Source organism: Perognathus longimembris, chromosome 20, assembly GCF_023159225.1.
Source record: "Perognathus longimembris pacificus isolate PPM17 chromosome 20, ASM2315922v1, whole genome shotgun sequence".
Classification (NCBI taxonomy): Eukaryota; Metazoa; Chordata; class Mammalia; order Rodentia; family Heteromyidae; genus Perognathus; species Perognathus longimembris.
Window position 1 is genome coordinate 18,231,498 of NC_063180.1, and position 13,488 is coordinate 18,244,985.

Below are 13,488 nucleotides of genomic sequence, written 5' to 3' on the forward strand. Positions count from 1 at the left end.
GCCGACAAGCCGTTCCCAACCCCCACAATGGCAAGGCTGGCCAGGTCCGCTGGTCCTGGTGCGCCCAGGCCGAGCGATGGGCAGCGGGGGCAGCCGGGCACACAAGCGTCAGAAGAGTTTTTTAATAGAAAAACAATGCCACGTGCCACAGCGGCAACACATTCCTCAGAACGGGGCCGGGAGCGGGAGCTTCAGTTCTTCACCTTGGGTGGTGGCCTGGGAGCAGAAGACAGCTGGTCACGGGGGGGGGGGGGGGGGGGGGGGGCTGGGGGCTGCGGGGTCCCAACCCCCCCACCCGCACAGCCCTCTGGGGTGCCGGCCCCCCAGCTCACCTGTACACACCCACGACCACCGCGTGGTCCCGCTCGTAGGGCTCTAGGGTCAGCTGCTCCTGGGGCTTCATGTTCTCCTGCTGCATCTTCTTCACCTCTGAGGCGAACACGGCCTCCGCAGAGGCGGTGGAGTCGATGCAGTTGGCCTGCACAGAGGGAGGGTCTCAGGGCCGAGCACCCCACCCAGGCCCCGCACTCAGCAAGGGCCTGCTTCCTTTTCTTGAACTTCTTTTTCCCCCCAGAACCAGGTTTTTGTTTTATTTTTACAATCAAAAACTCAAGCTGAGTACTGCTGTCCCCATCCTATAATCCTAGCTATTCAAGGAGGCTGAGATCTGAGGATTGTGGTTCAAAGCCAGCTCCATGGCAGACAAATCAGATACTTTTATTTCCAGTTAACCACCAAAAGCTCTAAGTGGAACTGTGGTCTCAAGTGATACTGTGCTAGTCTTGGACCAAACATCTCAGAGAGAGTGCTAAGGCCCTGAGTTAGAGCCCCAGAACACCCCCCCCCCCAATATCTCTCTCTCTCTCACTCACACACACACACACACACACACACTCACACACTATTAGGAAAGACAAAGGTAAGGGAGAGACAATGAGGAGAAATTGGAATACATTGTATATATGCACAGAAATGTCACAATGAGGGCTGGGAATATGGCCTAGTGGCAAGAGTGCTTGCCTCATATACATGAAGCCCTGGGTTCGGTTCCCCAGCACCACATATATAGAAAACAGCCAGAAGTGGTGTTGTGGCTCAAGTGGCAGAGTGCTAGCCTCGAGCAAAAAGAAGCCAGGGACAGTGTTCAGGCACTGAGTCCAAGGCCCAGGACTGGCCAAAAAACAAAGAAATGTCACAATAAAATCTCCCCTTTGTATAGCTAATGTTAACAGAAATATATATTTTTTAAAGCCACAATTTTCTGTACCAAGAAATTAAAGTGAAAAGGTATATGTGGTTCACATTAAAAGAGGAAAGGCTAACAAATGCCTGGTTGAAAGGTATATGGGAGCTTTTAAAAAAAAATTTATAGGGGCTGGGGATATAGCCCAGTGGCAAGAGTGCCTGCCTCGGATACATGAGGCCCTAGGTTCGATTCCCCAGCACCACATATACAGAAAACGGCCAGAAGCGGCGCTGTGGCTCAAGTGGCAGAGTGCTAGCCTTGAGCGGGAAGAAGCCAGGGACAGTGCTCAGGCCCTGAGTCCAAGGCCCAGGACTGGCCAAAAAAAAAAAAATATATACAAATTAAACTATTTTGGAAAAAATACACCTACCATAAAATACATATTCTATGCCAGGATCTGTTTTCAACACTTCACAAATGTTGTGAACATACATCTAGCCTTAACTGAAATAAATGAGTCACAAAGTTTAAGTCATTGCTCAAAGTTACATAGCTAAAATTTGGCCTCAAGATAAAACATCAAATTTGCCAAGTCAACACTGACCCTGGTCTTTTTCTTCTTTTTTTTTTTTTTTGCCAGTCCTGGGGCTTGAACTCAGGGCCTGGGCGCTGATCCTGAGCTTCCTTCCCCTCAGGGCTAGTGTTGCTCTATCACTTGAGTCACAGCACCACCTCTGGGCTTTTCTGAGTAGAGTCTCTCAGACTTTCATGCTTGGGCTGGCTTTGAACCATGATCTTCAGCTCTCAGCCTTTTGAGTAGCTTAGGATTACAGGCATGCATCACTGGAGCCGAGCAGACTTGCAAAAAGATACCTCCCCATACCTTAATGGAAATCACAAAGTGTCCTCCATTCCGCAGGAAGGTGTGGGCATTCAAGGCCACAATCCGGGTTTGGTCTGGCTGGGCCACATCGGCAAAGATCACATCTACCATTGCTAGGAGAAAAAAGTGGCAGTTACCAGTTAGACCCATCAGATCATCCCAGAACCTCCCATGGGAACAGTGTGTGCTTTATCACCAGCAGGTTCCTGGGGGACCCCCTACCTTGAGTCATTACTCCCCACCCCCACTGATCTACCTCCCTCCAGAGTGCCCCTAAGATGGGTCCAAAATCCGTGATTATATCACTCCTTTTGTAAACCACGGATGCCACCTACTCTGTGGCCAGCCCTGGGCTAGGTGTGGGGACAGAGAGTCAGACCAGGACTTTGCCCTAAAGATGCTCCAGGGCCTGGGGGGTGAGGAGGGGAAGATAGACATGTCATCAAAAGACAGTAAAGGTGAGCAACTAAAGGCAAGACCATGTGCAGGACTATCTCATGGAAATAAGCCTGGGGGGAGAGGAAGTCACAAGCTCAAGGAAAAAAATGAGTGGACCGGAATGAAGTTCTATTTTTCACAAAGCGGGGTTTCAAAGAAAACTGTGCAATGAGAACATTCTTTAAAAAGTGGGACAAGTGGGGTCTGGGGATATGGCCTAGTGGCAAGAGTGCTTGCCTCGTATACATGAGGCCCTGGGTTCAATTCTCCAGCACCACATATACAGAAAATGGCCAGAAGTGGCACTGTGGCTCAAGTGGCAGAGTGCTAGCCTTGAGCAAAAAGAAGCCAGGGACAGTGCTCAGGCCCTGAGTCCAAGGCCCAGGACTGGCAAAAAAAAAAAAAAGTGGGACAAGTGGGTAGCAGATGCTCTTATCAATTACCTCCAGGGATGATTTGCAAGGATTTTCCATGTACTAGCCTTTTCAAAAAAGTTAAAATAAAAAATGTCATTAAATGTCTAAAGGGGCCCCCCTGGGCCAAGGCCACAACTCAGGTCTGTTCTTTCTGGGATAGGGCCTCACTGATAATATGTCCCCCCAAAAGAGGCTTTCAAAGGGAAGCCAGGGGCGGTGACTAATGCACGGTGTTTTGGAGGGAAGCAGGAAGCACAGGGTCCTGAGAAGGGAGATCAGACAGCATTAACTTTCCCTTCCTGCGATTCGGATGGCTGCTCACCCACTCTAACTCCACAGGCGTCACCCACAAAAGCTGGAGCAGCTCGTGCTACCCGCCCGGGGCCACCCCTCTTCCAGATCCCTCACCGATGAGCATGCGGTATTTGTGTGGGTGCCGGGCATCCTCAATCACAGGAATGATATTGGTCCTCTTTTTGGCCAAGTTAATGAGGTCCCGGCCAGAGCGGTGGGAGAACTCAACTGCGTAGACCAGACCATCCTGAAGGGAACCACAAACAGTTCACAATGTACCTCACGGCTCTCACACATACAGAGACTACTTCTAGGATCCTGCTGCGCAGCACTTCTTCAACACCCCAAATCAAAACCCCGCCACTTAACAATATTATGCCCATATGCCAGATAAGGCGGAGACAGGGAACCACCAGCCAAACTACACAATACCACTTTGCCAGACCTCCAAAACCCAGGTTTCCCAACAGAGGCTTAAAACCAGGCAGCCAAGCCAGACACTAGTAGCTCTTATCTATAATCTTAAGTTATTCAAGAAGCTGAGATCTAAGGACTGTGGTTCAAAGCCAGTAGGGACAGACAAATCTAAGACACTAAATAACCAGCAAAAAACTACAAGTGAAACAAACAAACTGGAATTGGAGCTGTGGCTCAAGTGATAACCAGCCTTGATCGAAAAAGCCAAGTGAGCATGTAAGGCCTGGAGTTCAAACCCCAATAGAAGTAATAAGGGCTGGGCACCAGTGGCTCACGCCTGTAATCCTAGCTACTCAGCAGGCTGAGATCTGAGGATCGCCAGCCCAAAGCCAGCCCGGGGCAGGCAAGTCCATGAGACTCTTACCTCCAATTAACTACTCAGAAAAAGCTGGAAGTGGCACTGTGGCTCAAGTGGTAGAGTGCTAGCCTTGAGCAAAAAGGAGCTCAAGGTCACCACCCAGGCCTATAGTTCAAGCCCCAGGACTAGCAGAAAAAGAAAAAAAAGTAACAAGAGCTAAAGGCATTTACATTGAGCCCAGGAACTTAGACAAACTCATGTTTAGTTTTTATAAGCCTATTTTCCAGAGGGTTAAACAGGCCCGGGGAGGCAAGGAACATGCCAAAAGCCACAGCACTGCCAAATGCCTACCATAGACCTTGAATGTGCTCCCTAAGTAGTTCAGCCTGGCCTAAACTCTCCGTCTTCTTCTATCTACAAGTGCTGGAATTGCAGGATTATAGGAATTGCAGGAGTGTACCATGATGTTTGGATGAGGCTCAAGGTTTACACTACCAAGTTAAACAGCCTCATTATAATTGTATAAACAAAAAAGGCCATGAAGTAAATGAGCCTGGGTGCCAAGTGCTCTCTATCTACATGGAAATCCAAGGGAGCCACACAGAAACACAGGCCAGAAGCACAATAACTAGTTCTCCCAAGAGAAATCAAAGACTAGATTTTGAGGCATGACTTTGTCTCTGCTGGTAGTACTGGAGTTTGACCTCAGGGCTCTGTCTTGCTCTTTCTAGGATAAGTGCTACCATTTGAGCCAGACCCCACCCCTGGAGATATGGTCTTTGTTTTGTCTTTTTTTTTTAAGATGGCAAATTTAAATAGTACAATTTCTCGGTTCCCAGCAACACTGGATCAGCTGTGCCCACACTCTCCTGGCCCAGGAGCATTGCTGAATGAGGTTACAGGGTTCGAGATGCTGAGCTTAATGTCTCCCAGCTGTGAGTAAGGCGCTGCAAGGCAAGGGCTCGGCCCAGTGCCATGTTCAGGGAAGCAGACAGGCCCCAATCCACACTGGCCCCGGGGAGGCAGACCTTCCCTCTACCTTGTCTTCCTCACACCCATCCACTCACCGGGCCTACGATGTCAGAGACGTGGGAGACAGTGGTGCCGGAGGCGGCCCCTAGGTAGAGCACCTTGGCTCCAGGCTTGATATGGATCTGGTCCACGCCACCCAGGATCGCTGCTGCCAGCTTGGAGCGGAAGGGGTTCCAGGCTCGGTACTCAATTTTGTCATCTCCCTCCTGGCCCAGCAGAGACCAGAATGGGAGGAAGTCAGTGCTGGGTTCTTCTGCAGAACCCCATGGCCCTCAGATGCAGTGGGGAGCAGGGGCAGTCACAAGTGCACTTGTGGACACCGCAGGGATGACAGACATAGCCCTGTCCTGTCATGGAGGGTGCTGGACCCCCACCCCCACCCAGGGAGAAGAGGGAACAGCAAATGACAATGTCAAAGAGTCACAGCAAGATCAAGCACTGTCATCATTTCCTGTCCCCGACACTGGGACCCGTCAGTGCAGAAAACACAGATCCTGCCATTAGTAACATGTGGTATGGAGGGAAAAGACTAGGCCAGAAGAGGAGACAGGAAGCACAGGCAACAGAGCAGGGACAGGTAACAGCAAGAAAGAGCCAGGAGGAGCCACCAGGGTATGGAGGGAGCTGTGTTACGACCCTTCACTGCCTGGCCCGGGACAAACAGGGACCCTGTCTCACCGCAATGGAGACTCTCTTCTCTCCATAAACTGATTCTCCAGGGACCAGATTTTTGGTGACGAGGGCATCCTCCTTCCCACGGCAAATGAAGACACCTGGCGGGGGAAGATGCAGGGGGAAGGGCTGAGGCCTCTGGGCTCCTGGCCTCCTCCAATCTTGGGGCTCCCCTGACCCAACTTCTGTTACTTACCCTCGTGCCGATGGGGCTCCACCATCACATTCTTCCCAGACTGGTTTCCTTTCTTTCCTCCCCGGCCACGACCCCGGTTGCCCCCACCCTGGAAGCCTCCACCTACACCAGAAAAAGCAGCGGTAGGAAAAGGAGACCCTCTCATTTCTTCCCTCCCTACACCCCATAAAAGGACACCTCCATGTCTCCACTTGCTGTCCCTGCTTACCTCTTCCTCCACCGCCGCCACCTCGGCCCCGGAAGCCACCACCTCGACCTCGGCCGCCACCAAAGCCCCCGCGGCCTCCACCGAATCCTCCACGGCCTCCACCAAAGCCCCCGCGGCCTCCGCCTCGACCACCTCTGTCACCAAAGCCTCCTCGGCCTCCCCCACGTGGGCTGAAGCCTGCAGTGGAGACAAAGACAGGAATCAGGGTGATGAAGGTTAACTGGCAAAACCAACCTTACCTGGTGGTTGGGACAGAGACATCTGGGCCCAAGTCAGAGAATGGACGGGGCAACAGAACATGCAGGATGACCACGAAGTGTCCGTCAGAACAATGGACCCACTCAGTGAGAAAGAAACCCCACTGACCATGCAAATGACCCTCACTGTAGTGCACAGATCTCATCTGCTGTCATTCATTCATTTTTGTGCAGGTCCTGGGGCTGGAACTCAGGGCCTGCGCACTGTCCATGTGCTTTCGTGCTCAAGGCTAGCATGCTACCACTTAGGTCACAGGGCCCCTTCAGAGGGGAAGGATGGACTGGGGTTGTAGGCCCACCAGAACTCACCACTGTCAATTTCAGTGAGTCCTGCAAGTGAGCAGGCCCTGTGGCCACAGGGTCCCCCAAGCCTTGGGAACACATCTGGACCCTACCATGTCGTCTGATCCCCAACATATCTGGAAAAAATACGAATATCCAAATGGATGTTGGCAATATATAGTTCCTGCTAGCTCATTGACCTGTTTCCAAGCTTGCAATGCTCATCCAGCCTGTCATCCTAGCTACTCAGGAGACTGACATCTGAGGCTCTCGGTTCAAAGCCAGCCCATGCAGCAAAGCCCATATGACTCCAATTAAGCACCAGAAAACTGGAAGTGGTGCTGGGGCTCAAGTGGCAGAGCAAAAAGAAGCCAGGGACAGTGCTCAGGCCCTAAGTCCAAGCCCCAGGACTGGCAAAACAAAAGAAAACAAAACAACAACAAGATATTTTAAAGCAGCAAAACAAGGGCTGGAGGCGTAGCTCAACAATATAACAACTACCTAGTAAGCCTGAAGCCCAGAGCTCAAACCCCAGTACCACCAAAAAACACCCCAAACAATACAAAAACTTGCAAGTTTTGGCAAAGGGGAAATATATTCATACCCTGTGATAGGCTGTATACATCTTACTACTGTTTATATGAAGGGGAATGCAACTCTTTCTTTTGTTTTTGAAAATGTAACAATAGGCACTTTGGGTTAAATTCTCTATTCTGGAAGAACTAGGTTTGAACTCACCTGAGCCATGCACATTAATACTTTTATCCTTTAGTTATTTTTTCAGAGGGGGTCTTGCAGGTTTTTGTTGTTTTTTTGGTTTGGTTTTTGCTAGGCAGGTCCTAGACTGAACTCCTCCTACCTGGGTAGCTGGGACCACAGGGGCTGCCATCACAGGCTTGAGATGGAGGACAATGGGATTAGAGGTGTGTGCCACTAGATACTTAGCTATTTTAGGTCTCAGACTACAATTCAATTTCCAAACTCCTCAACCTAACTAAACACTGTTGACTTTTTATAGTCTACTCCCTCTACTGTCAGCTTTCCACACCGCAGCTCGTGGCTGATCTTTTCCAGTCAGGTCATTTCTCTGATCAAATCCCTCCAAGGGCTTACATAAGCCATACATCAGAGTATCCAATCTTTCCTAAGTTCTGGGACCTACTTAGATGCAGGACTAATTGCCCTAGGTATTGGTGTGCACTATACTGGTCCCATTTCTAAATCTCTAATAGGTGGGGTTCCCACTGCCCATGCTCCTGCCACAGGGGTATAGCCCTGGCCTTCCATCCATTCAGGTGCTTGGATGCTGCCATCTGTCCCCCCACTCAAGTACCACATAGAGGATTCCTCATTGTTTCCAGTCACCATTACATCCTCAGTGCCATCACTGTATCCAATACAAAATAAGGGATCAATACACACTAAAGGAGAAAGTGCCTGTGCACAATTCTCCAGTCCTTGGGTCTGCCTCATGGAGAAAGCACCTTCTTTCCATTCAGAAAGCAGGTGGTCACAGTGACCATGAGTCCTGGTATAGGAAGATGACCCCGCCATCACCACTGAGGACCCCAGGGAGTAGGCAAGGTTACCAAGGAGTCAATTCCCACCTCATTAAATTGGGAAGAGTAAATAGCTGAGCATACACAAAGCACAGGAGATAAACCTACTCTCTGCTAGCAGTTTGAATACTATTATTCAAAACAGAGGAATGAGTTCTTGGAGAAAAGGTAGGAGGGAAGAAAATGCAAACTGAATGCTGACTCCTGAGAAAAAGCAGTCCACAGGATGCTTGTAGACACATCAGGGTCTTAGGACGATTCAGAGTCTCAAAACCCTCAACCCTATTTCATGAGATTTCCAAACACTGCAGAATGAAAACATGGGGGGAGGGGGTGTCCACAAACTACCTGCAAGTGGCTCCATTTGTACACACACACACACACACACACACACACACACACACACACACACACACACACCAAGAACTCAAACTAGGCAGACATTAGGCAGACAGTGCTAAAAGATTTTCCCCAACTTAGGGAAGCAAGTTCTTAGAGACAGGATAGGGTATTGGGAAAGCCTGATCTAGGAATTTCCAAGACACCCGGTGGGACACTAACGTTTTAAAAAAGCAGGCATGATTGTGTATGTCTGTAAACCCATCTATTCTGGAGGCTGAGACCTGTAGCACTCTAGTTCAAAGGTAGCCCTAGGGGCTGGGAATGTGACTTAGCAGCAGAGTGCTTGCCTAGAACGCATGAAGCCCTGGGTTTGATTCCTCAGTACCACATAAACAGAAAAAGCCACAAGTGGTGCTGTGGCTCAAGTGGTAGAGTGCTAGTCTTGAGCAAAAGAAGCCAGGGACAGTGCTCAGGCTCAGTACAAGCCCCATGACTGGCAAGAAAAACCCCCAAAACAAAGCTTGCCCTAGCAGGAAAGTCTACAATGCAAATTCCATCTCTGATTAACCAGCAAAATGTTGACGTGGAGGTGTGGCTCAAGTGCTACCACTTGAATACTAGCCATAAAAGAAAGTTGAGCAAGAGCACAAGGCCCAGGTGCTAATACAAAAAAATCAAAACAAACACAAAATTAAAACAAAAGGGTTGGGTTGTAGCTCCAGTGAAAAGGCAAGTGCCAGGTGGCAAAGTGGGCCAGGGTCTTGGCTAGACACTTAGAATATCGGGGGAGGGTGTGCTCAGCTCAGAAGGACGGTGGTGCGGGAGGGAGGGGAGTCGTAGGATCCCCTTAGAGCCAGCACTCGGTTCCAGTATCCCCAAAATCCATTCCTTCAAGGCCCTAGACGATGCTGGGCTCCAGACTCTGCCTTGAGATTTCCGGGCATGTTGCTCGGCCCAATGTCAAAAATCCTAATGACCGCCTCTAAGAGAGGAACCCCAGGTCAAGACCCCTCCAGTCATAGCCCCCCCCAACGGCCCGAGGCCTTCAATCAGCGACCCTGACCTCCGAAACCGGCCCGGGGTCAGAGGTCAGGGGTCAGGCTCGATCCTAGGGCCGAACCCGGGACCCTCTTCCTCACTCGAGACCGGATGCCAGGCTCAGAACCCCGGACCCTAAGCCAAAGCTCCGCCCCCCTATTCCCGCCCGCCTCCCTGCACCCCTGGACCCCAAGTCCAGACTGCACCTGGCTTCATGGTGGCGGGCGCTGAGTTGTTAGGCTCCGCGGAGTTTGTGGCGTCCCCGACTCCACGAGTCTGAAGCAAGCTTTCGCACGTGGAAAGGAGCGCAGGCGCGCGGCAACGCTGGGCGCGTGACGTAATCGCGTAATCCCGCCCCGCCTCCCAGCGCCCGGAGCTCAGCGCCCCGCCTTGGGCCTCACTAAGCACCGCCCCTTACACTTGTGATTGGTCTTCTCCTCTAAGCGCGTTCCGCAAACGCCCTCTCAAGACGGCTTCCGGTCTCCCCTTTGCCCCGCCCCACGCCCTAGCGCGGGCTCTTCGGCAATCCACTTCAACTGCGCCCTGTACTTCTCAGCAATGGTTTTTGTTTATTTTCCTTTTTTTGTGTGCCGGTACTGGGTTTGAACTCAAGGCCTAAGCGCTGGTCTTTAGCCACCTTTTGAGCCACAGTGATCCTTCTGTTTTTTGTTACTAGTTAACTGAAAAAGAGTCTCGCGGACTTGGCAGCCAGGGCTGGCTTTGAACTGTGATCTTCAGATCTCAGCCTCCTTTGGGTAGCTAGGATTACACATTGGCTTTATCCTTTTTCTCTTTCTTTCTTTTCTTTAAGTCAGTCTTGGGGATTGAACTCTGGACCCGGGCTCTGCTCTTCAGCCCAAGGCTACCACTCTACCACTTGAGCCACAGCTCCACTTCAGGTTTTATGGTGGTTCACTGGAGATAAGAGTCTCACAGACTTTCCTGCCTGGGCTGGCTTTGAACCCAAATCCTCAGATCTCAGCCTCCTGAGTAGCTAGGATTATAGGGGTGAGCCACCAGCACCCAGCTATCATTTCACTTTAAAGATCAGGAAACAAGTCAGAGGTTGAGTAATTGGCTATGGCTATAAATGATGAAACCAAAATCCAGAATCTGTTGGTCTGTGTCTTCATCTTTTACTTCTTCCCTCCATCTAATCATTCATCTTCTTAATCTAATTACATATATGTATATATGCCATTTGTGGGGCTTGAACTCAGGGCCTGGGTGCTGTCCCTGAACTCCTTTGTTCAAGGCTAGTGCTCTACCACTTTGAGCCACAGCTCCATTTCTGTTGTTGTTTTTTGAGTGGATCATTAGAGACAAGAGTCTCACTAGGACTTTTCTGCCTGGGCTGGCTTTGAAATGCAATCCTCAGACTTCATTTTCCTGAGTAGGTAGGATTACAGGCCAGAGCCACCAGCATCTAGCAATAAATTCTTGTTTGGTTTTGGTTTTTTTTGCCAGTTCTGGGCCTTGGACTCAGGGCCTGAGCACTGTCCCTGGCTTCTTTTTGCCCAAAGCTAGCACTCTGTCACTTGAGCCACAGCACCACTTCTGGCTTTTTCTTTTTTTTTGCCATTCCTGGGCCTTGGACTCAGGGCCTGAGCACTGTCCCTGGCTTCTTTTTGCTCAAGGCTAGCACTCTGCCACTTAAGCCACAGCGCCACTTCTGGCCGTTTTCTGTATATGTGGTGCTGGGGAATCGAACCCAGGGCCTCATGTATACGAGGCAGGCACTCTTGCCACTAGGCCATATCCCCAGCCCCCTGACCATTTTCTATATAGGTGGTGCTGAGGAATCGAACCCAGGGCTTCATGTATACGAGACGAGCACTTTACCAATAGGCCATATTCCCAGCCCCTAAATTCTTAATCTATTCCAATTCTTAATCTATTTCTCTACCCACCCTCCCACTTGTTTCTTCATCTACCCATGCATTGCGCACATATAGGTGTGTGTGTGCGTGTGCATGCGTGTGCCCACTAGTCCTGGGACTAGCTTTTTTGCACAAGGCTGGCACTATCACTTGAGCCACAGCTCCCTTCTGGCTTTTTAGAAGTTCACTGGAGCCTCATAAACTTTCCTGCCTGGGCAGATTCAAACCATGATTCTCAAATCTCATTCTCCTACGTAGCTAGAATTACAAGCATGAACCACTAGCACCCAGCTACCCATGCATCTTATGCATGTACGCATCCATCCATCTATCCTCTCACCCCAGTGAATATACACATCCCTGTGTAGGGAGGAAATCAGAGATGGCAGAGAATGAGACAGACACACTGGTATGCAGCTTGACTGGAGATATTTACTCAATGCTCTCACATTTGGTCTTAGCAGTTTGGCAAAGGGGTAGCAGGGAGGGAGCAGGGGCAATACAAAGACAATCTTCAACCATTGTGACCTCCAGGAGAAGGGGAGTTCAGGTCTTGAAATCTTGATTTCTAGTACATGACGTCGTCATTGTCCATGAATGACTCCTCAGTTGTAACTGCAAGAGACAGATACTTAGTACTTTATCTTACAGACTAAGTATCTCCCCACCCCAAACTGCCCCTTCCCCGTGCCCTGTGAGGACTCCAGGGTCCAGGCCCCCCAAGAGGCCTGGCATTCATACCATATCCCTTACCATGGGGAGAAGTCTGGTGCTCTCCATTTCTCCATCACTGTCTTCCCCTGGGAGTTGTGCAAATCATTGCTCTGGTCCGCATCAAAGTTCCCACAGGCCCCACACAGCAGGCCAGCATGGCTGTTGCTGACCATCACAGCCAGCTGCCCATTGGTTCCAAGCTGCACCTGGACCCCTTCCTTCTGGTGGACGAGGATGGAGCCATCGGGTGATTTCGTCACAGTCACAGATGTTAACACAGCTGGGAGGTCCACCCGGAGACCATTTACCTGGTGATGGAGAAGGACATGAGGACAGAGCCACAGAAGAACCGGGGTGTTTCCAGGATGGAATGCCCAAGCACCAAGTTCAAGGAGCTTAAAGCAAAGAAGGGGTGCTGAAAGAGATGGCTACCTGGAGAAACGCACCATATGGAGAAGTGGACAAGGTAGAAAGACCGCTGGAGATGCAAGCTTACACTTAAGTGAACTCCGTGCCTGGGCACTATCTCATAGCTTTGTTGCTCATGGCGGGAGCTTTACCACTTGAGCCATAGCTCTGCTTTTGGCTTTTTGGTGGTTGATGAAGTCTCATAAACCTTCCTGTTCAAGTTGGCTTCAAACCATGATCCTCAGATCTCAGCTTCCTGAGTGGCTAGGATTACAGGCGTGAGCTACCAGTGTCTGCTTTTACATTGTTTTTGTCAGCTTCCAGGGACCATATGCCTGTATTTATGATTTTGCATGGCTTGCAAATTATAATGTCCAAATAGCCCTTGGTAGGAAGAAGGCTCCCTACCCACATAAATGAATCCCGGCACTTAGGAAAGATCTTAGGTAAATCCCTGATGGGTCATGTGATTTCAGCCTGACCAATCACATCATTAAGACCATAATAATTGGGGCTGGGGATATGGCCTAGTGGCAAGAGTGCTTGCCTTGTATACATGAGGCCCTGGGTTCAATTCCCCAGCACCACATATGCAGAAAATGGCCAGGAGTGGCGCTGTGGCTCAAGTGGCAGAGTGCTAGCCTTGAGCAAAAAGAAGCCAGGGACAGTGCTCAGGCCCTGAGTTCAAGCCCCAGGACTGGCCAAAAAAAAAAAAAAAAAGACCATAATAATTGGTTCTACCAGTGGTCATGTGATCCAACCTGGCCCCAGTGAGATGTAATGCCATGCCTTTGTTAGATCACTTGCTACTGAGGTAGTAAGGCTAGTGGAACATTATGTCTGGGACAAAGAAGGGGCTTATCTTTGTGCCTGTGAGGAGACAGCCTGTGTGAGAAGGAAGCTGACTG

General features: G+C 50.2%; 2 protein-coding genes across 2 annotated transcripts in view; both read right to left on the reverse strand.

Annotated features, from left to right (window-relative positions):
• Positions 1 to 108: 108 nt before the first annotated feature.
• Fbl (fibrillarin) lies at positions 109 to 9,895 on the reverse strand. The gene is made up of 9 exons (XM_048329672.1): positions 9,785 to 9,895; positions 6,101 to 6,277; positions 5,893 to 5,994; positions 5,703 to 5,797; positions 5,060 to 5,230; positions 3,332 to 3,464; positions 2,070 to 2,182; positions 333 to 478; positions 109 to 216 (listed from the first exon to the last, which is right to left on the reverse strand). The coding sequence occupies exons 1-9, from the start codon at positions 9,792 to 9,794 to the stop codon at positions 192 to 194; spliced, it is 972 nt and encodes a 323-aa protein (XP_048185629.1). The 5' UTR covers positions 9,795 to 9,895; the 3' UTR covers positions 109 to 191.
• A 1,975-nt stretch (positions 9,896 to 11,870) lies between these two features.
• LOC125339024 (Fc gamma binding protein) overlaps positions 11,871 to 13,488 on the reverse strand; it is a 35,937-nt gene continuing 34,319 nt past the window's right edge. The window contains exons 19-20 of the mRNA XM_048330087.1: positions 12,212 to 12,480; positions 11,871 to 12,073 (exon numbers count right to left, since the gene is read on the reverse strand). Coding sequence (XP_048186044.1) covers positions 12,064 to 12,073; positions 12,212 to 12,480 — 279 coding nt within the window. The 3' untranslated portion in view covers positions 11,871 to 12,063. The remainder of the gene's footprint in view (positions 12,074 to 12,211; positions 12,481 to 13,488) is intronic.

Coding starts and splice junctions, on each gene's coding strand:
- Fbl (XM_048329672.1), bottom strand. Junction 5,231..5,702: donor AGAAGAGAGTCTCCATTGCG/GTGAGACAGGGT, acceptor CTGCTGGGCCAG/GAGGGAGATGACAAAATTGA. Junction 479..2,069: donor ACTTTGTGATTTCCATTAAG/GTATGGGGAGGT, acceptor CCCTCTGTGCAG/GCCAACTGCATCGACTCCAC.